A 26,455-nucleotide genomic window follows, 5' to 3' on the forward strand; every position below is an offset into this window, starting at 1 on the left:
GATAAACAGAAGAACGGATAACAGAAGAATCAACAGAAGGACAAGCAATATGTACAAATTGGGTTGTTTAATCATTATGCTATATACCTGAAACTACTGTAACACTGTGTGGCAACTACATTCAAACAAAGCAAAAAACAAAAACAAAACACAGATACACTCTGGAATATTATTCAGCCATAAAAAGGGACAGGGGCACCTGGGTGGCTCAGTTGGTTAAGCATCCAACTCTTGATCTTGGCTCAGGTCTCAATCTCAGGATTGTGAGTTCAAGCCCCACACTGGGCCCCACGCTGAGCCCCATGCTGGGCATGAAGCCTACTTAAAAAAAAAAGTTCTGATATATAGTACAACAAACATGAATGTATCCTGAAAACATGATAAATGTCAGGTATAAAAGGAAAAGTAGTATTTGATTCTACTTACTTGCAATATCAAGAATAGGCAACTTCATAGAAACAGAAAGTAGATTAAATGTTACCAGGGCAGGAGAGGGAAGGGGAAATGCAGAGTTATTGCTTAATGGCTATGGAGTTTCTGTTTGGGATGATGAAACCGTTTTGGAAATAGTGGTGATACTTGCCCAACATTGTAACCATATTTAATGCCATTGAATCATACACCTAAAAACAGATATAGTAGCAAATTTTGTTGTGTTTTACCACATTTTTTTAACTCAGTTAATAAAATGGAAAAAAAATCACTCAAAACTACTAATTGCTGCTAACTTTTATTCTGTATTCAAGGACATAATCAACTGGGAGAAGAAGAGTTTTGCTCTGTCAAATAAATATATTTAAAAGCTAGCAAACATCAGAGCAGAATGAAGTGCCAAGTTTATAAAAGAGACAGAGGGGAAAATTATTACTAGTTTATTTACGGCTATACAAAGTTGACACATTGCAAGGGAAACATGATATAAATGTATTATTCAAAGGCTGATTTCTAATACTTGACATTTCAAATTTGAAAATATGAAAATTGTCAAACAAAACTCAGACCACATTAGCAATGGTTTAAAAAAGGGAGCAATTTAATCATTATAATACAGAGTGCTTTAAGAAGTTTTTAAATGTGTAAAAGAAAGAACAGTTTAGTGCATTAAATTGTTACAGTCTTTACATTGCTTCTTCTTAAAAAAGTTAACAGTAGTATGAAAAAGCCACCCACAAAGCCAGCTGTCTGAGTGAAGAAATCAGCTAAATTGCAGCATTTTGGAATTACTAATAAAGCTATAGTTAAAAAATAAAAAGTTTATAAAAATGAAAGCAGCATGCATATTCAAGGCTTTTTCATAACATTTCATTAGCTGACAAACATTTAGGTAAAAACAAGAGCTTAATATTATTCATTAAATTAGACAAAAGAAACTGGCCGAGCCCACTACATCCGGTCATTCAGAAAAACATTTTAAAATCCAGAGTTAATTAAACTGAACATTTTCTCTATGAAGAAAGCACATTTTGTAAAACAATCCTATAGTCACAAAAAAGGGTCCTTCTCAACATGAATGAACAGCACCGGTCTTTACAAAGTTTATAAGTTAGTATGAACCTTCAGTCTCCTGATATGGCAAGAGTTAACAGTTAACACTCCCATGATTCATAAGTCAAAAGCTAACCTTTAACTCATTGTGATCAGTTCAGAATTTTTTTCCTCTCTTCACTGAAATTGCTACATAAAGTAGAATTTCCCTGAAAGACAATTCTCGAAAATTCTGATCTGGTAACTGTACAAACATTTCTGATTTCTATATGATTGTAAGAAAACACTAAGTATATATTTACTATATGGTTCTTCTTCACATTTTTGGTAAAATATTTATTTCAGAGTTTCACCCTATCCAAATTCTTATGCCATTTTCATTTCCTTCTTCAGTATTGATTATCTTTAATTTAATACAAAGCAAATTCGGCCTCTAGTGAAAAAAATGGACAGAGTATTACAGAGTAATAGTGGTATCAATGAATGTGTTCAATTAAAGATCCAATCATTAAGGGCCACTGTTATCACAAAATTTTACATTTCAACATGTGTCAATAGGCTGTTTTTTTGTCACTTACATTGAAATTGTACAAGCCCATGCACAAATTTAAATCTTAGTGCAGGGCCTGAGAAATAAGACATAGAAATAAATCAGGTTCTTCTTTTTCCTGTTTCTAACAATTTTTGCTCTGTAAAATGTTTGGTCACTCAAAGCTATAAGCTTAATCACATATCAAAGAACACCGGCAGTAAGGCCCATCTCACTAGACACACAGTATTAAGCTGGACAAAATATGAGGACAAGTTCTAGTGGTCATTAAACCCCCTCAGAAAGTCTAAGAATCAGAACATCTCCATCGTATCAGAATAAAAATGTACTATATTAAAATTCGAATTTTTACAAGTTGTTTAATTAGTGTTCTATTTACATTGCAGAACTTCCGCCAAATGCAGTAGTTTAACTTTGGCACAACATTAAGTTCCATTTCTTTTGGGTATTGGATCCTATTTTTTGAGAATGTGTATGCCCCAAAATGTTTTCAGTGTCATCAAAGATTGGGCCCATTCACAGTAAATCAGACATCTTGCGTTGAAGAATTGATTCTCCTCCAACATTTTAGGCAGCTATAAAAGAAAACATAATAAAATACTAAAATTTTAAAGAAAACCATATTTTTAATATTTACCACTTTCAAAACAAAATTTATACAAATTAGCCATGAAAATACATCCTCTGTATTTGCTTATTAACACTGAAATCACTTGCTATATACATCTTACATAAAGCACTAGGGTTTGTGTACAAGTCCTATGTATATGTTTATGTATATGTTCTGCATATAGACATTTTCACCTATATGTAATAATTTATAAAAACAGTTATTCATAGGAAGTATATATTTCACTGTCAGTTTTTGTAATAAACAGACTGAAATCTAAAGGCTTTTGTATTTTATATACAAGTCTGGCTTGTGAAAAAGAGATATATATATTTCACTTTTTGCAAAAACTATTTTGGAAAAGTTTTGGTTACCTATTTTTGGTAAACTGAACCATATTTAATTGAAGAAATAACTATTAAGAGGGAACTTACAGTGAATCCTTTTATAAGATGAAACATTTGTTAAGCAGACAGTAAGTTGCTAATTAATGTGTTTTATAATTTCAGACTTTTGAATATTTTAAAAGGCATGGCTAAATACATGATATGTCTAACATATATGACACAATGTTTTAAAAACTGTGGCTTTGTATGATTTTTTTGTTCATAGTATCCGTAAGAGTATCAATATAGAACATGAGAATTATCTACACAAACTTAAAGTCAAAAACTGTACCAAAAAGTTTCCGTTATTTTTAGACTGCAGCTCCCTGCAGAATCACTGCTGAGGTTACTACAACCACAGGGACAATTCACTACAGCAACACATTTGTTGATTTAATCTTGGCCGAGTGAGAATTCTTGTGTTTAGCAATAAAAAAAAAAAAAAATGCTTGTTAAAAATATTTTATGCATCTGGGTCAGGAGAAAGCCTGTCCTGAAAATTTCTGACATTAGGAAACAGAGGGCTGTACTTTAGGATAAAGCTGCTCAAAACTTTAACTTTCTGTGACTTTCGTTACGCTCCATACCCACAGTGAGATTTACTCTAAAATAGGTGTATTTTTAGTTTCATCTGTTTTTCTCCTTGGAAAAAAAGTGTTATTGAAAAGAAAGTCTGGAAAAGGCATGGGAAGCCTGGAAAACTGTTAGACAATAAGAGAAATGCCTGGTACATATTAAGCTCTCTATAAATAATTGTTTAGCAAAATAAATAAAACCAGTGAGGAAGACATGGGGGAGTTAAGGAAATACTGTGCAGAATAACAGAGCATAAATTAGAAGATAGATAGGGATGCAAACAGCTACAGAAGTACGTAAATATGCACATATGATCATGAGGATCTATGTTTTGTTTCCTTCTTTACTGTTCGAGGACACCGCAATAGTTTTGATAATTAAATGCTTTTGGACTACTGATAGACGTAGACAAACATTTCATAAGAAGTGCGTTATTCTCAATAGAGTATAGTTTTATTCTAGAACACTCCAAAACAGAGAGTAGAGAAAATGGAACTATGCTATTAAATTCCAAAAGTATTAAGAATTGAAGTCCTAACTTTAAATAAGGTATCTGATTTGCAGCTAGAGTGGAATTTTAATTAATTCAATCTATGAAAGAATTAAAATGTAAGGAACATGCCAAACCTTTCAGATTTAAAGCATATTTACTTGCGCTTTTATAGCAAGAGATATATTTTTAACCAAATACAGTGTTTCTGCTGGTAGCAGGTTTGTTTTCTATCAAAGAATGAAAAGACACTTTAGGCAACTGAGTTAATTTAATATCAAATCTGTTATTTACCTTTTGATCTCTAAGACAGAAATAATTTATATCACAGTTTTCAAAAACAGATGCCATCTAAGCAAATATGAATTTACACAGAGCCTAAAACAGACCTTTGGCTTTCAACAAAAAATTACTGAATAATTTTAACACATAAAGCTTTTAAAATTCTAGTTAAAAACCTAATAGTTTGGGGGCAATACAATGAATAAAAAAAGATACCCATTTTTCACCTAGTTTCCTAAAACTGAGCAATCCTCGCCCCTGTGGTAAGTCTGTCCTTCGGTAACTTTTCCCCTTCTTTTTAGTTTTCGTTTTTGAATTCTTTCCTTAAATAGGCAAAAAATGAAGCTTTAGTGAAAGAGGGTTGCAAGCAATACATTTTAGTTACCTTTAGTATCCATGAATTCCGCCCCCCCAACCAGTCTCCCTTCTATGAGAATGGGTAACTTTCCCTTAAAACAAAGTGAAAAAACATTTTATTTAAAAAAAGTAAATAATTACAGCAGCATTAAATTCTACATAATAAATGTAATAGTTATAATAATCAGACCACACATAATAATCATGTCTCGTGGTCACAGTCAAGGTCCCTAGTCGTCTTATTAGCAAAAAGAAAAAAACCATTTTAGGAAAACTGTCAAAAGTGAAGGCGTCAGATACAAGGTGACTATTCTAAATGTATGTGGTTGATGAATATACACTCAGATTTACAACTTACATTTCAGTCATCTGATTTAGAAAGCTTCCGCTTCACATGTCGTGGGGGTTCCCAAGTGTCACTATCATCTGTCTCTTCTTCGTCCTCTTCCTGATCATCAATAACTTCATCTTCCTCCTCATTTTCCTCAAATAATTCTATCCCTAACTCTGATCTCCTCTGTCTTTCTGCAAACCACTCTCTGACCTGCTCATAACCCATATGTGATTTGTTCACAAGTTCGTCAAGGTCTTGCTCATTAAGAAATTTGTGCTTCAGGTAATAATCCTTAAGTATTGCAGTTCCAGTTTTAAATTTTATGAGTGATGGCCCCCTGTCCCAGTTGTTCATTCTCTTGCTTCCTCTTGGCCGCCCACGTGGTCTTCCTCTTCCCCTTCCTTTGGGTCTCCCTCTCCCCCTTTTCCGAAGGGAGGACAGACCATTCATACTACTCGAATTGGCGCTTTGATAATAGTAGTACCATTTTAGGTTTCCATTTTTCCAAGCATAACGAGTGTCGCCAAACCAACTGACGATGTCTGTTCTAGCAAGCCCGCTTTCTTCAGCCAACTTGTCATACTCTTCTGGTGACGGCCACTGTGTTCGGACAAAAGCACTCTTCAGCATATGTAACTGCTCGGGTGTTTTTTTACAGATCTTGCCTGTGCTCCCTGGCTTAGGTGCACCAGAGTCATCTCTGGGAGAAGTTTCTCCAGCTTCTTCTTTGGAACTACCTGCATTATTTTCATCTATTTCTACCTTCTCTTCCTTTAAAGCTTTTGATTTCTTCTTCTCTGTAAACCAAGTATCAATTTCCCTTCTGGTAAGTTTGGTTTGCGCTCTTAACCTATTTAATTCTTCATCGGTGAGTACGGAGCTGTTGAGAAAACTCGCCTGAAGGGCACGAAGCTGCTCTGTGGTCTTCTCTTTAAACTTCTGGGGAGTGAAGTCGGGAAAAGGATTCCAGGACTGTTTCGGCTGTGAAGTAACCACAGTGGGGGACTCCGTGGTTTCATCGCTGGAGTCTATAAGAATAGTGGTGGAGGAGTCGTTGTTGAGATGTAAGCACTGATTACTCTTTGAATTTCTCTGGTTGTACCTAGTGTCACTAAACCATTTTTTAATCTCTCCTTTAGTCAGGCCTGTGATTTTCATAAGTCTGATGATTTCTGAATCGTGGGGAAACTGGTTTTTAAGGTAGCTGACTTTTAATTCGGCCAGTTGCTCTTTAGTCTTTTTGGCCCGAATGCCAAAGGAATCAGGGTTTGCCGCTGTGGTTTCGTGTTTGATGAGCGGAGAGGGTGGAATGGCTGCTGTGGCTGGCTTTGTCTCTGCGTTCGGCTGAGCAGCAGGCGCCTGACTTTTTTGTACATTTGTTTGACTTGGAACCCCTGCCACGGTCAAGGCTATAGGTGCTGTTACGGGCAAGGTGTTGGCTCCAGCTACTTGTGTAAGGACCAGCCCTGGCTGACCAACTATTTGGCATGTCTGTAAAATGGATGGTAAACCATTACTGCCCGTGGAAATGTGTGTAGGAATAACAGTTATGGTCTGAGGTACAGTGTGTACTGTTCCATTGAACTGTTTTCTTCTGGCCTCCTCTACCTCCTCGGGAGTCCAGCTGACACCATGTTTTAGGCGTTGGGCTGAAAACCAGATCTTGATCTGTTCCTCTGTGTATTTTGCTTGAGCAGAAAGAACAGTAATTTCTGACATTGTTGGGTAAGGGAATTTGTTGTAGGTGTTGAGCAAAAGGGGGTTGTTATCCAATGCAGCATTGTAGGTGGGAATGCTATTAACAGGGATTAAGACTTTGGGAATCAAACTGGAATTCTGCTGAGCTGATACAGCGGTTATCACCTGAGCTAAGCCAGGGAGAACTGCTGCGGGGGTCACGAGCGTGCTGGCAGTAGTCGGATGTATTCTGTTGACAATGGAAGTACTTGTGTTGGATTCAGAAGCCGAAGAACTTGGGTTTTCCACAGTTTCTTCACGGTCTGGTTTGATTTCATTCTCTTTGTCTTCGGGAACATCCTCAGCTGAGTTGTGGTGAACTGTAATCCGTTTGTTCTCCACTTTATTTTTCATCATTTTCATGATCGGAGTTTTACTGATAGAGATTCCTGAAGATGCAGCTTCTGCAGGTTCAGCTTGCTCTGAATTCTCCTCTTTAACAAAGCTACCATCAAAAGTCAGATCATTTATTGTCTGCTCAAAGATTGTCTGGTTATTTCGTTTCACCATAGTCAACTTAAAATTCTCTTCTCCTGGGTGATGTTTCAGATTATGCTCAGAAAGTGCATCATACCTTTTGGTAAGAAAATTGCATTCAACACAGACATAGGATGAATTTAGCACAACGTTGGGATGTTCAGAATCCACATGGAAAGTAAACATATTTAGATCTGGGGTTTGAAAAGTACAATATTTACATTCATAGCCACCTTCAACTTTTTTATTTTGCTGATTGTCAGAGTCCACAGATTCATGAACTTCATCACTTGAGACGCTCTCTGCTCTGGTGTTTTCTACAGGTGTCAGTACAGGAGGACCTTCATCCACGTCTGATATCAACTCGAGGTCTGGATCCTGTTCACTTGCAAGGACCATGCAGGGGGTTGTGGATTTTCGCCTGCTTGCCATTCTGATGTTATGAGGAAGATCTCAGCGGTGATTAAAAAGCATTGAGGCTTAAAACTGTTCAGTATTCTTCATTTGAAAACAATGGCTTTTGGTTCTTCAAGTCCATTTTTGTGTTCAACAAGTTTCATTAGCAGCTTTTTCATGGTGCAATCAAGTAAAGAGCTTATTCTTGGCAGATAAGATACTGTTGAACTGCTGAAATTTTTGAAGCCCAACTCCAAACACCTATATTAAAATAAAATTTAAAATGTTTTTAATACATGATTTTGATCTTGTAAACAAACTTCAGTTATATTGCACTTACCTGAAGTTGTTGGATAGCTCTGTTATAAAGATCTAGAATAAGACCAGAACCAGGAAAAAAGTCCTCTAGGAGCAAAATACATGTCTCCAAGCCAAATCACTGAAGGTCACGTACTGTACTACAGTCAGCCCCCAGGCCAGCTTACTTGGATTTTCAGCCAGCCCTATATTGACAGGGAAGTGGGAGAAGGGTCGGCTTTGGCAAGCACACTATTATCATTCTGAAATGATAATGTGATAACAAGGGAGGAAACTTAAACCTATAAAAGGCAGACACAGGTACTCAGAGACTATGGCTATTAAGTGTATATGCCCTCTTCCTCCTACTGGTCTGTTTTATCATTCCAGTAGCATAGCCAAGTACGACAGGAGCAGCAAAGATGGATATGAATGATTGAAGTTTTAGAAACATTATTCTTAATCATTTTTCATGGTGTTACCAGGATTTATAAGATATATCTAATCCTAAGAGTCTCCTGACTTAAAGTTTCCCCGGTACTGGAAGAATGAAGCCCAAACTCCTCGAGCCACAAGCAGTTCTTTTCATACCCGCCCTCAACCTCAACTTCCTGCCATCTTTCTCCTGACTTTTTTTTCTTATGCTTTAGGCACAGCAGACCCAGTTGTTGTTCCAGGGGCACACAACGAGGCTGTTCCCTGTGCCAGGAGCCTTGTTTGGGCATGCACTATGATGATCTTTGTTTGCCCTATAGATCACCTCCTCCCTTTAACTTGGATCCAACCTCCTCCTCCTCAGTTCATCATTTAGTCTAGTACTTACCGTATTGTGCCAGAGGAGTATTACATTTCTGTCCCACAGCCTATCCATACTCCTGGTCTCCTTACTATAGGTGAATCTCATTCTTCCAAGGACCTTTGTATCTTCAGTCTAATGCTCTTCTAGCTCAACTATCTTGGCTGACTTCTCATTCATTTCTGTATCCCCTCTGCATACAAAAAGCCTAGAATAAGGAACTCACTAAATATTTATTAACTTGAACTAGAATGAATAGGAAAACAGTCCTATGAAACTCAACATGACCTGCCAAATTATGAAAGAGCCCAAATGTCCATCAGCTGATGAATGGATAAAGAAGATGTGGTATATATATACAATGGAATATTACTCAGCTGTCAAAGAGAATGAAATTTTGCCATCTGCAACAATGTGGATGGAGCTAGAGCTATTATGCTAAGCGAAATATGTCAGTCAGAGAAAGATAAATACCATATGATTTCATTCATATATGGAATTCAAGAAACAAAACAGATGAACACAGGGGATGGGGGGAAAAAGGGAAGCAAACCACAAGAACTCTTTTTTTAAATTTTTAAGATGTTATCTATTTATTTGACAGAGATCACAAGTAGGCAGAGAAAGAAGGGGTAAGCAGGCTCTCGAGCCCAATGCAGGGCTCGATCCCAGAACCCTGGGACTGTGACCTGAGTCAAAGGCAGAGGCTTTAACCCACTGGGCCACCCAGGTGTCCCCAAAACATAAGAACTCTTAACAATATTGAAGGTTGATGGAAGGAGGTGTGGGGCACATGGGCTGGAATGGGTGATGGGGATTAAAGAGGGCACTTGTTGTGATGAGCACTGGGTGTTGTATTTAAGTGATGAATCACTACATTCTACCCCTGAAACTAATATTACCATACACATTAACTATTTACATTAAAAAACTGAAATAAAGGGAAGAAACTCAATAAGCCCTGAGAGCATCACAATAGAGAACAATAGCTGAAATTCACAAGAATGACTGTGACTTATCAAGAAAAAGTGAATTATGCTCATATACACATATTTTAATAATTTTGCACCCAAACACTTACGCTGCACCAGCGAAAGGTATTGTGCTTCTGAAGTCTAAACCAAAGGAAAATGAATTAAATGAGTTAAGTGGTTTATTCTCTATCACAAATTAGAACTATTTTCATTTATTTGTATAATCCTTGTCCTAGCTGAACTGAGGAGAAAAAGTTTACTTCAAATATTATAAAGCAAAACCCAGTCTGTAGGAGATGTACTGACTTTAGGAAAAGGAGAAACATTTTTAGGAAACAGAACTGTCCAAAGAGAGAGTGCGCTGCTTTTGAAAGGGGCAAGATCCTCCTCACTGGGATTACTTAAATATATACTATATATCCATTTGATGGATCCAAGCGACAGATGGGAAGTTAGCCTAAATGTCCCCCATTACCCGATTTCCCATATTATAAAGCAAAACGCATCAGATTAGTAATAAGAGCATCCAATTTTCAAAGAATCCCTATTCTCGAAGGTGTCATTCCCCACCCCACCCCACCCTGGAAAAAGCCTTTGATTTCTAAGGGAATATGAAGAAATTACTGATATTTAAAACTGATACTTAAAACTATTTAAAACTAAGGGGATATGAAGAAATCACTGATATTTAAAACTATTTTTTAACTGCGTATTTTACATGAAGCTAATGCCATCTCTCCCATTCAATTCAGTAGGATTTTAACTATTTTGTTCAAGTGCTAGTGCAGCTGTTTGATCATTTCTTTGTCATTAGAAACAGGGAATTCCTCAAATAGCTTGAAGTAAGGAAGAGTAACAAATAAGCAGCACCCACATTTTTGGCAGTGAAGGAGAATTGTTGAAAGGCAGGGGAGTAAGCTATTTTATAACTGTTATTCTCCTAGAATCTCAGATTATATTTAATTGGGAGTATACTATAATTAGAATCAAAGGTAGAAGGTTTTTCTTTTTTTTCCTGAAACTACCTTTCCTTAGTGATGGTTTTCAAAACTTTTTGTGGTAAGCAGCAGAGCCCCTTCTTCAAACAAAACTCTATGAGAAGCCTTGGGGCAAAACAGAGAAAAGAACAGCTGTCTGGCTGGAGAAGGAGAGAGGCTAAACTACTTCCTGATCCCACCCCATGGATCCGACAAACCCTGCTTCTACCTTTGAAGGGTTCTGAGATGTGTCTGAAAGCCTGTGCCTTAAAAACTACTTTCAAGACAACGTATCCGTGTCACCAAAAATCCTTCTCAGTTTATCACTACTGAGACATGAAATTTGAAAACTAACCTAAACTGAATTTAATGTGTCCTTCAGGTTGTTTCACTGTAGAAGGCAGGGCTTGGACACCCGGGGTAGAACAGAGTAGCCAGGACTAATAAGAGATACAGAAGAGAAACTTGAGGAGCTAAGATCCCTTTATTATTTTGGCTCGCTAGGTCTTATGTTAAACTGTTTATTTTTCATTTTGTCTTGCTTAAAAATAGGAATTTGCTAAATTATTATTTTTATTTCTCTTCCTTATAGCTTACTAGCTCAGAAAGGTCAGTTCATAAGAACTTACGCAGATATAAACAAATTTTAAAAGCTTAAATATTTTTTGCTAAAGTCATAAAAATTACAAAATATTCATAGGTTATTTTACAATCTAATGATATATATGCACCATTGTGTGTTCTCCTTTGGAAGCACTGGTTTTGGCAATATAAACTTAAAACAAGCTACTTAAATGAAACTTTTTAAAAATAAGTCTTCAATAATGCAAAAGACTCAAATCTGATTATCTTGGTATTAAACACAGCCTCAAGCTCAGGTGACTCCTACACTCAAATACACAAAAAAAACACTGTCCACTTTACTCCTGAAACTGTTTACATTTACATAACAAAACCAGAGTCACTGTACTGTCTAACATATTTCTAAAGGGAGACTGAGAATTCCCAAAAGAACCTCAAGGTTTTGGCCAGTCGTTCAGTTCTACTATAATGTATATAGTTCAAAAACAGACCAAAGCACAAATAAAAGCATCTTCAGGGTCCTGATTATATAAATTCATGATCTGGGGGGAAGCGGGGAACTCAGTACAAATAACCCGTTTTTCTGGCAGAAGAAACCCAGGCCCAGAGGAACACATTCACAGAGGCACTGTGATATAGGATCAAACCATAGTTTCTGGAGTCTCCTCTGTCACTCAGTGGTCCAGTGACTATAAAAGTTACTCAGTATTGGCCTCAATTTTCTCACCTATAAAACCGGCATTCTTCAATTCAATAAATTCACACAACTATTTGTTGACTGTCGACCATGGGCCAGCACTGTGTTAGGCACTACTGTAAGGCTATGACTGCAACAGATTGCCTCAGATCTGTCAGGTACTGGCAGCTGAACAAGAAAAACAGGCAGTAAACAATCACTTAAAATAGCTGTGATCAATGCTATGAGAGGAAGCATCAGGAACTCTGCAAGCACACTGCAGGAGGTTTTTAGAAAGGAAGCAGAATCAGTTGCCCTGGAGAAAATAAGAAGGGTGCTATCCACCTCAGAGGCTGATCAAATAAAAATGCTTCACACACTGTGATACACAGGAGATGCCTAATTAGTGTTATTTTCTTGTCTCTGAAAAATTCTTTTGGGAGATGAAGAAATACCACTTATCTAGTATTATTGTCTCTCTCTCTCTCTCAACTTAATCAGCTGACAAGGCACACAAATTGAACGAAAAAGCAGAAAGGGTAAAAAGAATAAGAATGTCTTTGGTGTAGGTCCAATCTATCTCCTTTTATCATTAAAGTGCAATGGGGCTGAGATAGGAAAATTGCCATACAGAAATCGCTATTAGCTGACAGGCATCTCATCCTCTACTTGAAGGTCAACTAAAAACAGAGCTCAAAATCAAAAGCTTAAAATTTGGGGAACCTGGAACTACTTACCTGTAAAAAGGGGGTAGAGTTCAGTTGCACAACTGACTAGTTAACTAGCTAGGTTGTTTTGCAATTAAAACACAAAGTGAAGATGGCCAATAAGATAAAAAGTTATGGGGGCACTTGAGTGGCTCAGCCTCTTAAGCGTCTGCCTTTGGCTTGGGTCATGATCCCAGAGTCCTGGGGACTGCTGCTCCCCCTGCTTGTGCTTGCTCTGTGTCTCTCTAGCTCACTCTATGTCAAATAAAGTCTTTAAAAAAAAAAAAAGATAAAAAAATTATGCTCTAAATGCATCCAGCACTGTAAATATAATTATATTTGAAAGCTATTTCAGTTAACTTTTTGGTAGAAAAATGGAAACAAAACAAAACAAAACAATCCAACCTGATCAACTAACTGCTATATGATCATTAAAAATAGTAATCAAGAGTAATTAAAGAATATGAAAAAATAGCCCATCAGTCTTTTGGCTAAGATCAAATGTCGGAATATGAAAAAATATTTATTCATTTACTGTTAAATTTAAAAAATCAGAACAAAATCTACATATTAATTATAAAATAACTATGGGAAAATATGTAGGCATATGGAAAAAAACTAGATGAGAATATAAAGAAATGAAATTTTCACATGAGATTATGGGTGAAATTTTTGAGTGCTATTTACAAATTTTCTTTAATATTATTATAATATTGCTTTATTATAAAATACAACAAACAAATAATTTCAAGGCCTTAAAATTGCAAGTAGACTAGAATATTCTGATGGTCATTTGGAGCTGGAAACAATATTTACTTTCTATTTTTAAGGCAAAAACATGTGCTACATAAAGGTTTTTTTCAAGGGAAGCAGAAATCCCTGAGTATGTAAAACATTCAAGTGTATTCCACACATTTTTGGGAGCTGCTCCATGGTCTAAGAAGTCAAACTAGTTCTACGAACCCTCAAGAGTCCTCAGACTCTGCAGTGTATGGATCTAGGTCGAGCCAATTTCCATAGTTCTCTCTGCATCTTGGCTCTTCGCCTGAAGGTAGGATACCCCTTAAACAATCCATGATTCTTAATTCATCAAAATAATTACAACAAAGTTTCCCTACAGAAAAGTATTTCATGAAAGCAAAATTCATTTTATCACAATATAAAAATTGGGTACAATTCTAACAGCAGTTCTTACGTGAAAGAATGTCTATTTAGCTCTCTACTATAGATCCCCAGTGCCCAACACATAGCCTATCAAGGCCTCATTAATACTTGCAGGAAAAAGAAACCCTTTAAAATTGTGTATTATAATATTTTACTTCATTAAACACTCATTTATAGAGGAGTTATAAAGAACAACTGTGTTTACTTTATGGTGGATTACTTCCAATGGTAAAACCCTTACTAATAAAATTACCTTAGTCATTAGAATATTAAAACATCTTTATTTATAGAACATTCTATTATTAAAATATAGCAATGAATATGCAACAAATATTTACCAACATCTATAATTCTGTTGTAACAAATCAGCTTTATGTATGAGTAGTATATGTTTAAATTTGTGGACCGTTTAAGATTTATGTATGAGTAGTATATGTTTAAATTTGTGGACCGTTTAACAATGAAACAAGGGAGATAAATTCATTCACAGAATTAGTCCTGCAGTGAAATTCAGGATAAAATTGTTCCTGTAAAAACAGCAAACGCAAATCTCAACTTAGAATCATTATTTTTCTGTTCCTGGAGAAAACTATACTTTAATGGTGTTCTACATTTTCAAAGAGATTAAAAAATAAATTCTCAATGTAATATACTATAATAGTACATTGTTTCAAATTCTGTGCTTAGGGCTACAAAAAAGTCTAAAATTTTTTATAGTTAAGTAGAGCCATAACTATACTGAATTTCTATGCCTCTGTTTCTTTGGCTGTCTTATACTTCAAATTAAATGCTTAACAGACAACACTTTGCCTCATTAGCCACAAAAGCATATTATATTGGTAAGACTTTATGTGAATAAAAACAACTTTCATACTGATTCTTAGTCAAATATGAACTATAATTTTTAAGGATTATGTTAGTTTTGAGATGGTACCAGCTAAAAACTGTTCTCAGGGTAGCTAAAACATAAACTGAGAATCCTTTGGCATATGTATTCATACCTAAACTGAGAATTCTTAGAACTCTGTATTCTATATAGTTTCACTTCTTATTCTCTGAGTCAGAGTTCTGCTTAACCTGAAAATACTTATTTTTATATGTTTGTATTCAAACTAAAAGTTACAAATCCACCAAAATCACCAAATGCATGAAATAATAATAGAAATAAAGAATAACAGGGTCAAATTAAAATAAAGAATATTCACCATGTTAAAGAAAAAAGTGGGGCGCCTGGGTGGCTCAGTGGATTAAGCCGCTGCCTTCGGCTCAGGTCATGATCTCAGGGATCAAGTCCCGCATCGGGCTCTCTGCTCAGCGGGGAGCCTGCTTCCCTCTCTCTCTCTGCCTGCCTCTCTGTCTACTGTGATCTCTCTCTGTCAAATGAATAAATAAAATCTTTAAAAAAAAAAAAGAAAGAAAAAAAAAAGAAAAAAGTGTCTAAGAAGACACTTTCTTTAATTAAAAAAGGCCATTTTCAGGCCATTTTCAAAGCCAAAATGTAAAAATACTTAGAAACAATGGTCAAGTTCCTTAGAAAATTAAATGAGAAATGTAACAACCTAAATTTGTACCCACAGCAAATGTTTTTAAGAATTATGATAGCCTAGAACCATTAGCTAAGATATAAATCTCAAGAAAACTGACAAAATGATCTCAAGACAATCAAAAGTTGAGTATGAAGGTGTATATAGACAGGAGTAAATGTGATAAAAATGAAAGCATCGAAGAAACTGTGGCCAAAAATCATTGAATTTCAGAAGATCCTTTTGCTAAACTAAGGCTTAAGGGTGTAGAAATTCTATCCTCTACCTGTTTTTTTCCACCTGAGAAAGCCAACCTTAATACTACTGATAAGCACTGACCCCAGATTTGAGGAGTGAAATGTCTTTTTGAAGTGTCTCTACAACACTAACATCCTGTTTTTCTGCCTTCTGCTGGCATGTGAGTATGTATGTAAATACTGAGAGTGATACATAAATAAGTACTATAATGAAATCTCCTATCTTTGTTATTAAAGTTTGCAGTATTACCCCAAAGTAATTTTTTGCTGGAAATAGTTTTCCTCTACTTTTCTCAAAGAGGTATGTTAAATCTTTCGTGTAAGACAGACAGTCTTACACGAGAACACTATGCTTGATTACAAGTGAGATTATCATTAAGAGGCTGAAAAATCATTTATCTGTTTGTTACCGTCCCTATTTATAAAATACCTGTTACATGTTTCACTCAAGATATAATCATTCAATTACTAAAAAATACTTTGAAAGATAATTATGCCAGCTTTAAGGACTCTAACAATTTTTTAAAAAATGAAAGTTGAACCACCTTAATAGCTATATATATTAATAGCAGGGCTCCTTGGTAGCTCAGTCCATTAAGTGTCCAGCTGTTGGTTTCAGCTCAGGTCATGATCTCAGAGTGGTGGGATCAAGCCCCGGGTTGGGCTCCACGCTCAGCGGGGAGTCTGCTTGAAGATTCTTTCCCCTTGCACCCACCCCTTGCCACTTGTGTGTGCACATGCATGAGAGAGAGTTCTTTCTTTCTCTCTCAAAAATACAAAAATAAACCTTTTTAAAAAAAATCTTTCCTAGTATGTTCTGGAATTACCTAAAATAACAACTGGACCAGGGATGCCTGGGTGGCTCAGTCAGTTAAGCGTCTGCCTTTGGCTCAGGTCATGATCTCAGGGTCCTGGGATCAATTCCCACATTGGGCTCCTGGCTCACCGGGAAGTCTGCTTCTCCCTCTGTCTGTTCTGCCTGCTCTGCCTGCTGCTCCTGATGCTTGTGCTCTCTCCCTCTCTCTCTCTGACAAACAGATAAATAACAAGAAATAAAATAACAATTGGACTAAAGTGTAACTATTTCAACACTACAGCATGTGATCTAAAGCTTCTTATAAAAGCCGATTTATGTCTGTTAACTAAAATATAAAATCATATGCTTAACCTAAAACAAAGTACTTAATCATCAATATCCTAATTTTTGGAATTATAATTAACTATTATTAGTAGACTATATTTTGGAAATATATTTTCAGGAATTGTTCTTTTAAGTCTTAAAGAATTTTTCTGGATACAGGTGGAAAAAAAAAAGGTAAAGTTTCTAGATCAATTACCCCACAAAAGTTCTCTGCCTTCCTGACCTTCATTTGTCTTATTTACCACTGTCACCACACCACCAGTACAGTGCCTGACACACAGTGTAGTTCAGCAAATATTAATTGAAAAATCAATTATTAGTATACCCACAGATTTATCATGAATTGTGATGCTGTTTCCTTTGACATTAAAGCAGCCAATACACCTATATCTTTAAAGTTTAAAAGTATATTTCTTAACAAAGCATCAAGACTAAGTGCTGCTTTTTTAAGGAAAGCTTTTAAGACGTTAGCCAATTATAGTACCATGGGATCTAAAGTGAGCATATTCAGAATCTGAGTTTTACCATATCCTATGAAACACATACTTGCCATAGCTTCTTCAGCATTCTGTTCTTTGACATGGAGGGTGTCCCTTCAAATAAGGTGTTTAGCTCAGGCCATCATTACCAACAGGTCTGAAGTACCTATCTGCCATATCCTACAAAAAAAAAAAAAAAAAAATCACTTGAATATTCTGGATATAATTCAGTCTTAGGACTTTAAAGTTTATGCCTTAGCTTTTTAAAAGTAAAGTAATTTTGAAAAAAAAAAGTAATTTCCTCATAAAATTATAAAAGAATTATTTAAATGCCAGACTCAATATTAATAAAAAACACAAAATTTAAAACTCTAAAAAATTCTATTTATATTATATAAAACAACCAAATCCTATTTTCACTATTGTATTATTTTCAATAAAAATTATCAAAATGTGAATATATGCAGGCTCTAGTATACAAGTTGAGATAAAGAAATTGGGAATTGTAAATATTAAGTACACAAAAGTTATGAAAGACAACTTAGTTAAACTAAGAGGTGGGAGGAAATATATGTTCCTTATGTTTATACATAAACTCATTGATGTTTGTATCCTAGTTTACAATGCATTAATTGGAATGGAGTAGATTATTAATGCTGGCAACAAGCCAATACAACTTAAAGAAACTGGTGGTACTCTACCCCAAAACATGTTGTATCTAATAGAATGACCTATGTTTATTTCATTTTTGCAAGAAGGCTACTACCAAATGGCATTTCAATTGGTGTTTTGAGAAGCAGAGATTGTACAAACAAACGAAAATCATTCTCCAAAAATTGAGATACATGTCCAAAAATGTGGCATATTATTCAGAGTACTTAAACCAATCAGGAAAACTTAATGAAATCTATGATTGCTTCTCTTAGTAAATAACAGTAAGTAGTGCTTTTGAAGGGTTGAAGCATTTTAGCTGTTGTTCTTTAAGCACTAAAACTGTAAACAAAATGAATAAATATTAAGGAAGATGATTTCTTCCAAATACCTTATCCTGTGATTCTGCCTGTTATTATACACACGTTCGTGAAGAGGCTCTTAAGAAATAATGTAAATACCCCAAGCCTTTAGTAAAATACTTCTAGGTTAAGTTAAAGCTTGGGCTGAATGGCTACAGTATTTTCATGAAAAGGGAAAGAGCATTTTCCCAGTAGGCTCAGTGGAGCATCCTGTGATCTGCAGCCTGGGATTCTACAGTTTCATTTCCTGGTATCTCCTTGTTTGGAAACTCCTTTGCTATCCATCTACAGGATGTGGACTAGAAGAGAAGATAAGAAACAGCTGCCAAGGAGGGGAAGTTACTTTCCAAAATGAATTATTAATACTATAGGAAATTGGTAACCTATTTGAATCCATTCTTGAATCACACGGTAATTGCAAGATGTTTTACCGAACGAGAGTCTCTTGAGAAGAGCGGCTGAGATAAGGAAGGGCACAAGGCAACTAGAGGAGCAACAAATGAGCTCCTTGCTACTTCTGGATGGAAAGCATACTTGCCTGATGTTATTTCAGCTCTGGATACTGGCATTATTTTAAAATACTTCTCCCTAACTGAAAGTATCTTTTTAAATTTTAAGATTAGAATGAACTTCAAAAATTAAAGAACTCATCTCAGCTATATACATTGCATAATAAAACAGATGAGTTGTTTTGGCAGAAGATGGACTGTAAATAAAGATGAAGAGCTTGGGTTTTGGAACCAGACTGCAGGGATTCAAATCTCCTATCTGTCACTTACTAGCTCTGTGGTCTTTGACAAGTGACTTGCCCTGTCTATGTCATCACCCCCTCATCTAAAATGGGGCTCTACTATGATGTGTTTAAACTAACTCATGTAAAGTGTCTGGAATATTTTCTGGCACTAGTAAGCCCACTGTTAGATTTCCCTGACTTTTATTTAAGGTATTTAAGTTATACAATGAAGGAAGTCTTCACATAAACTTTGTACAAAAAAAAATATTTTAAAGCTCTGGGCAACAATCAATCAATTTTATTTTCCATTTCATACCTTTGAATATATTAAGAAACACTAGAACAAGTTGGCTTTAACAGGTAGACATTAATCCATCATAATTTATACCCACCACCCCAATATACACATACTTCCTCTGACCTTAGCTTCAAGGAGAATCATTAATGTACGACACATCTGAAAAGGTGTTTCATAGTACTAATGAAGTTCTGACGTAAATCATCTTCTTGTAGTCATGAAGAGACACTGCTCTCTTCTCACCATGCCCTCACCTTCAAATACAGTCCATGCCCAGCAAAGTTTTCTTTCTTTTTTCTTTTTTTAAAATATTTTATTCATTTACTTGACAGAGAGAAACAGTGAGAGAAGGAACACAAGCAGGGAGATTGGGAGAGGGAGAAACAGGCTCCCCGCTGAGCAGGGAGCCTGATGTGGGGCTCACGTCTTGAGCCACAGGCAGACCTTGAGCAAAAGGCAGACACTTCACTGACTGAGGAACCCAGGCGCCCCTGCCCAGCAAAGTTTTAAACAAGCTTCTTTTTGACAATATTTGAAGGTAAAAAGGAACAGACTTAGCATAGAAGAAAAACACAGTTATGAAAGAAGTACTTAGAAATATCAAAATCTGGGGCGTCTGGGTGGTACAGTGGGTTAAGCCTCTCTCTTTGGCTTGGATCATGATCTCGGGGTCCTGGGATCCAACCCCACATAGGGCTCTCTTCTCAGTGGAGAGCCTCCTTCCCCCACCCCTCTCTCTGCCTGCCTCTCTGCCTACTTGTGATCTCTCTCTCTCTCTCTGTCAAATAAATAAATAAAATCTTTTAAAAAAATCAAAATCTTTCTATCTCCTTTCATTCCTCATAATAGCCCAAAAAAGACAAAGAAAGACCTTCAGGAAGGGGGAAAAAGGAGTCAGAAATTCTATGGGAAATATGAAATCACTAAAATTCAGCAAAAACAAAATTCTTTTATTTAAAATAATATGTATATGTAAACTAATTCTTGATTTTTTCAGATAGGCTTTGAGAATACTATTTTTTAAAAATCGAAATCTAAAAACTGAAAACAAAATCCTGCATAAAAATTTTGACACATTGGGTGCCTGGGTGGCTCAGTTGGTTAAGCGAGACAGGCTCTTGGTTTGGGCTCAGGTCTTGATCTCAGGCTTGTGACTTTAAGCCCTGTATTGGGCTCCACACTTAAGAAAGTCTACTTTAAAAAAAAAAAAAAAAAGGTAAAAAAATGTTGACTGTCTTGAATCTCATTCTCAACCTACTCATAAAAACTCCTTTTCCAAAGCATATCATATTTTTATTTAGATCAAAGGTATAAAGGACCATCTTACTACCTCTTGAGTACATCACAGAATACTGATTGTATAAACTGCAAAGATTAAGTGTCCTTTAAGGTCAAAGCCTGGCAACTATAGAAACATTTACATAAATATTTACTGTAAAAATTAACTCTATGGAATACAGATCTCCAACATGTAAACTCAAATGTATATCCTGATCAGTAATCTAAATCAGCAGCTTCAGCCATTCAAATTTGGTTACTCACAACCACAAATATATCAGAGCAACAAGGATATAATAATATAAGATCAGTAATATTACAGAAACATTGGCTATTATTCAAAGGATAGCATCACGGTTTATCCCCCCCTCAATTAAATGTAATTTAAATTACTTTTGAGATTACATAGGATGATTTAGAAGGATTTTAAGTTAGAAGAAATTTAGAAGTAAAGTGAATGTGTTACAATGGCTACAGTACAATAGATATTTCCAAACACCTCCCTAAATTAATGAATATGATATTAGATTAAAACCTAGGTTAGGCACTGGAGTTTTAACACTGCTAATATTTAAATAAGTAGAGTCTCTTGAGCCCAAATCCACAATGATGCAATGTACATAAAAAGGTTATTTGCTTAGCTACATTTAGAATCATTTTAGTAATTTTAATAGTATTTTCATTTAAATATAAAGCCATGATTTACAGCAAATTAAGTTCCAAATAACCGATTTCTGTGCCCAATTAGCATTATAAGAAAGAAAATATAAATGCATGATAACATTACCTTTCAGTCTTAATGTAAAATATAATACAAAAGGGAGAATATCTCCAACATGAACCACCTCACCTATGCTATTAAGCTCCCTAATAAAATAACTGTAAAACTTTATTCAGATTTAATGAAAAAAGCAAACAAACAAACAAACCTCACAAGTATCACCAGAGGAGAAATAATTGCTACATCATTCACGAGCTGTCTTCCCAATCCAGTGAAATAATAAGCTCGCTATAAGCAAAAGACATCTACTATTAATGAGTACAAGCACAGCACAAGCACATTTATGTTTTCAGCCTTAGCATATTTTCAAACCATCTGGCATCAGTGCCACTCTGGTTCATCCAGCCTAATCTGTTCAGAATTGAATACAGAACTAGAGCTACATGCACTTTGGGGAAACCAAAGAATAGCTCATATGTATAATAATACTCCAAATGCGCGGCCCTCAACTAGTTTATACTTGAAATGTGTTTGAGAAGACATTTCCATGAAAGACATGAGAGCTCTTTTAAAAAAATACTAGAATGGTTCAAGAAATCTGTATGAATCATAGCTGTCATCAGGTACCCAAGTCTTACTTACTTTTTTTTCTCATTTTAATCCTGATCATTAAATGAAGCATTTGAAGAGGTACTTCTACAAAAAGATTCACTAAGGGAAATGCTATCATTTCTATATTGAAACAACCCAAGAATTTACATTTTATTTTGCATGAAGATTAGGCAGCTTTGCCCTAAAAGGCTTAGAGTAAGGAGAGACGGATTAAGAGGAAAAAATATTCATGAGGGCCCTTTTACATCTTGTTAGTATTACTGGCTTTGGCAGCACCCACATTTCTTTAGCTTGAAATCAGGAGTCAGAATTCTTACTTAAGAAAATTTTTAAAAATCTATATCCCTGTTAAAACCAATTCCCGTTCATCCTCACTGATGGAATAATTTTCCAGAATAATTTTTCAGAAACAAAGATAATTCATGTAACACCATAAAGCACAAGTTAAAGCTTTCAGACAAAGACTGAGATACAATGACCAATACCAACGACTCTCAAGGTGCGCTTAGGTAGGGGGGTACACACATACACTGCAAACCCACAAACAGGCACTCTTCCTGGAAGGCAAGCTGCTGCTTCCTCCCTGGGAACCCTGTATCTCCCAGTCCTGTCATCCCCCCCCCCCCCTTTTCTGTTATCCTCTTAATCTCCAAGGCAATTGCTTTTTCAAGTTACGTGGAATCCCAACCTAGTCCCATCACGAATTATCAGCTTTTTCTTTTCTTTCTTTCTTTCTTTCTTTTTTTTCCCATTTCCCTCCAGAAAGATTAGCTCCTTCTCATGCTTTTCCTATGGGGAGTGATGACAGAGGAGCGCTGTGGAATTCCCACTCTGCCCCATCGCTCCCCTGGATTCCTTCTCGATCCCCCTCTTTCCGCTTCCTACTTCCCCTGCCCTGAGTCTCTCATTGAAGCCCGGCCAGAGCTTGCTGCTTGCTCCGTTAATCTAAACTAAGGATATCAAGCGGAACCTTTTCTTTCTCTGAGGTTTTGCTCTTTCCTCACTGTTACCTACAGAGGGGAGAGGTGGAGGCAGATGCACGAAACAAAGAATTTCAAGTCCCTTTACCTAGAACTTTGGTGTAAATCCACAGGGAAAGGGCATCCGCCAGGGCGCTTCCTCGCTGCCGGGAGAGCCCGCTCCCTGGGCCGTCACACCTCCTTCCCAGCCCTCCATCCCCGCCACGAATAGGACGGGGCTCCCGTTAGGCCCCACGGCTCGGAGGAGTCCCCGGTCGGCCTCCCTTGTCTCCCTTCTGGAAGGGACGGACAACGTTTCCATTCTCTTTAATTAACTTCTAAGTCCCAGTCTTCCTCAAAACGCAATACAGTTCGTAAGGACTCCATTCGGAGTCTTGCCCCGAAGTGGGGGAACGGCCTGGCCCCGAAGTGGGTGCTTAGCCTGCTCTGCAGAGGGGTACAGCCCCCCCCCCCGCCGGAAGGTTTCCCGGGGCTCCAACCCCAATGCCAATGCGTTCAGCTCTAGCAGGAGGATGTCCCCTTCCCGTCCGGGAGGCAGTCCCCACGAGGCCACGCACCCCTCAGGGCAGGCCTTCCGACCTCCTCCAGGACCCTCAGCATCGGGGGCTCCTCCGTCCCTGCGGCGCCCCCCCCCAACCGCCGGAGGCCCCGTCTTCACTCCCCTCAACAGTCCCAAGTTGCTCAGTGCTCTTCCTAAGGACGGGGGCTGAGATTTTTCCCTCACGGAGTCCACCCCCAGCTCTTTCCACCGCCGCAGACACCCCGAAAGCGCGAAGGACCCTCTGGGGCCCTCCCTCGGTGGCGACTCCCCGGTGCAGCCAGGCCGGGTCCCTCCCCCTCGGACGCCCCGCGCCGCCGCCGCCTCGCCACCCCGCCGCCGCCGCCGGCGCGCTAAGTCCCCGGGGTCTCTGCCCTGGGGCCGCCCTCCTCCGGCCGGCCCGCCGGCCACTAGCCTGGTCCGGCCGCCGCGCCGCTCGCGGGCTCAGCGCTGCCGGCTCCCCCCCACAGTCCCCGGGCGTCCCGGCCCACTCGTCCCGGAGCCGGCTCGCGCCGCTACCTGCAGGGGCCGCCGCGCCTCTCAGCGCCCCGCCGCCGCCATCTTGCATTTCAAACCGGCTGCACTTTTCAGGGAGTCAACTCTGACCTGTGAACCCTACACCCGGAACCGCTCGGCGGGCCGGCACACGGCCTCGGCAGCTCGGCGGGGCCCGCGGAGCATGGAGGGTCGGGGGTGGGGGTGCGAGGCGAGGCGCGCTCCCCAGCGGCCGACCGGGGGCGGGGAGGGAGGGAAGGAGCCGGCCGAGGCGGGGCCCTCCCGCGCGCGCGCCGTCCGCGCGCCCCCACCCCGCTCCGCGCCAGGCTCTCCACTCCCGGACCCCGCTGCTCCCTTGGGGTTCGACCCGGGCCTCTACTCTCTGGATTGGCCCGCGACGAGGTAGGGAGCCGCCCCGCCCCTCTGTCAACAGAAGCCCCGCCCCGGCCCGCGTTAGCTCCGCCCTCTGTCAGCAGAAGCCCCGCCTTCCCCAGGTCTGGAAGCGGCCCCGCCCATTGCGGGAGGTAGCTCCAAGAGCAGGCTCTTCTATACTCAGATCAATTCCCACCTTCTGTCATTTGTGGCCCTGCCCTCTGGGCGCTCCGCCTTGCTAATGTCACCACGGGATCGCAAGAAACGCCCCTTGTCATCCTAAGCCCCATCTCTTGGTGGCAGTCCACCCGAGCCCCGCCCCCTCCTCCGAATCCCCGCCCACTGTCAAAAAAAGCCCCGCCTCTCCGAGACTAGTCTGGATTCCAGCCCGAAGCCCCACCTTCTGTCAACCGCCGCCCCGCCTCTTCTCGCCTTCGGGTCCCTACTCCAACCCAAACCGCAGCTCCACCCGCTAACCCCGAAAGTTCAGTTCAGCCTCACTAAGAGCTGCCGTTGACGATGGAGCCACCCTTTGCTCCCCGAAAGCCCTCCTTTGCCTCCTCGCGAGCCACTCTGCTCAAGGGCTTTCTTTTCAAGCCATGGTCTTCAAATTTGGACAGCTTCCATGGGAACTAGTCCCGCAGAGGGGGCCCGCCAAGGACCCAGGCTTTGGGGAAAACAGAGCAGCGTCACCGCCCCTCCTCACCCTCCCCTCACTTTCAAAATTATGAAACTTGCAAACCAAAGCGCAGAGAAACGTCTCACCCTCCAAGCTACTCTGCACAGATTCATGGGCCTGGACGCTGGACCCTCTGTGCTTTGACAGCAATGCTCCCCTGAGCCACGTTAACCCTAAAACGTGCTGTTGCTTAAAGTGAAAGCCTGATTGTTGAAATCCATGTACACCAGCTTCTTTATTTGTATGTTTCACCTTAGAATCCTAGAACTTGGGGAAACAGAAGCAAGCCAAGCTTAACGATCCTATAAAGAGAGGTATTCAACCCTATTATACTAAACATCCCTTATTTACAACACGAATGTAACACTACCACTTTACTCTCCTGGAATTAAATTCACAGATAATGTAAACTACGCAAATAAGTTCAATAAACCAGTGTAACGTTATAAAGGCAGAAAAAGGGAAAGTCGTTTGTTCTAAAATACTAATATCAATAAGAATAAGAAAATACGTTTTCCCTACGTTTCTACTCTGGCCCCAATATGAGAACTACAGAACAAAAACTGCCCCTACCAAATTTCAGGACGCCCCTAGGGGGCAGTACTGTGCTCACTGAGACACTGCTTAGGACTTTTTCTGAGGAAATGCTTCAGATACAGAAATGGATTCTTTTGTTCATGCATTTAACAGCCAGGTTTTGAGCACCACCGTTCGCCAGGCACTTTGGGAAATGCAAAGCTGATTCAGGCAATATTTCTGTCTTCAAGGAGGCTACAGTCGAGTAACCAAGTGAAAAACATGAGCATAAAAACATCAATCAAGGTGAGAGGGGAGAAGAGATCATGATGGAATCCAAAAGGAAATCCCTTTTAAGGGTATGGACTGATGAATGTAAATCTCACTCTCTCTCTGCCTCTTCCCTCTCCTTCACTTCCTTTTTTCCTTCTTTTCCTCCTCCTCTTCATCATCTTTAGCACCAGTTAATAGAGTCACCTCCTTCTCACTGTAAGCTGTCTGCCTGGTTCACTGCCCAGTGCCAGCAGCCCAGAGTCCTCCCAGTTTAGGGCCATGCCCACAGGGCAATTCTGTCCAGGAAAACAACTTCAAGAGCACAGTGCTTAGAACAGTGTCCTTGGCTGAATTGCTGCCAATTATTTGGTATCCCTGTACAAAGCAAGACTGTTATCACCCTTTAAAAAAAAAAAAAAAAAACTGCTTGCAGACCCAAGCAATATGAATATATGTTTAGCATAGCAGATTGTGCTAGCCCACATAAATCTGTTTAGAGATCATGCTCACAGAGTAACTTGTTTTTATTAAAATAAACTCATTTGTAAAAATTGTAAATATGACTGATTTCAACAGCTGTGTGGCTCCAGAAGTAAGTTTTGCGCCATGGATTGGCACAATTAGAAGAGTCTAGAGTTTTTATGCATATGTTTTGCAGTTTGTCATACACAGTCTGGTATGGCAAAACTTCAGT

General features: G+C 38.7%; 1 protein-coding gene across 5 annotated transcripts; it reads right to left on the reverse strand.

Moving 5' to 3' along the window:
- Positions 1–856: 856 nt before the first annotated feature.
- On the reverse strand, positions 857–24,348 carry ZHX1 (zinc fingers and homeoboxes 1). Of its 5 annotated transcripts, none has more exons than XM_059395109.1 (5): positions 23,946–24,348; positions 21,505–21,584; positions 17,321–17,433; positions 5,095–7,941; positions 857–2,610 (listed from the first exon to the last, which is right to left on the reverse strand). In XM_059395109.1, the coding sequence occupies exon 4, from the start codon at positions 7,714–7,716 to the stop codon at positions 5,098–5,100; it is 2,619 nt and encodes an 872-aa protein (XP_059251092.1). In that variant the 5' UTR covers positions 7,717–7,941; positions 17,321–17,433; positions 21,505–21,584; positions 23,946–24,348; the 3' UTR covers positions 857–2,610; positions 5,095–5,097. The 5 variants fall into 5 exon arrangements, with proteins under 5 accessions (XP_059251092.1, XP_059251093.1, XP_059251094.1 ...); XM_059395110.1 differs by lacking the exon at positions 21,505–21,584 and adding an exon at positions 22,977–23,163; XM_059395111.1 differs by lacking the exon at positions 21,505–21,584 and having other exon boundaries at positions 24,033–24,348.
- Positions 24,349–26,455: the final 2,107 nt, after the last annotated feature.

This window comes from Mustela nigripes, chromosome 3 (genome assembly GCF_022355385.1).
Source record: "Mustela nigripes isolate SB6536 chromosome 3, MUSNIG.SB6536, whole genome shotgun sequence".
NCBI classification, from domain to species: domain Eukaryota; kingdom Metazoa; phylum Chordata; class Mammalia; order Carnivora; family Mustelidae; genus Mustela; species Mustela nigripes.

What these genes read in the sequence shown, in the direction of transcription:
- ZHX1 (XM_059395111.1), bottom strand. Translation starts at nt 7,716, where the DNA reads ATGGCAAGCAGGCGAAAATCCACAACCCCCTGCATGGTCCTTGCAAGT.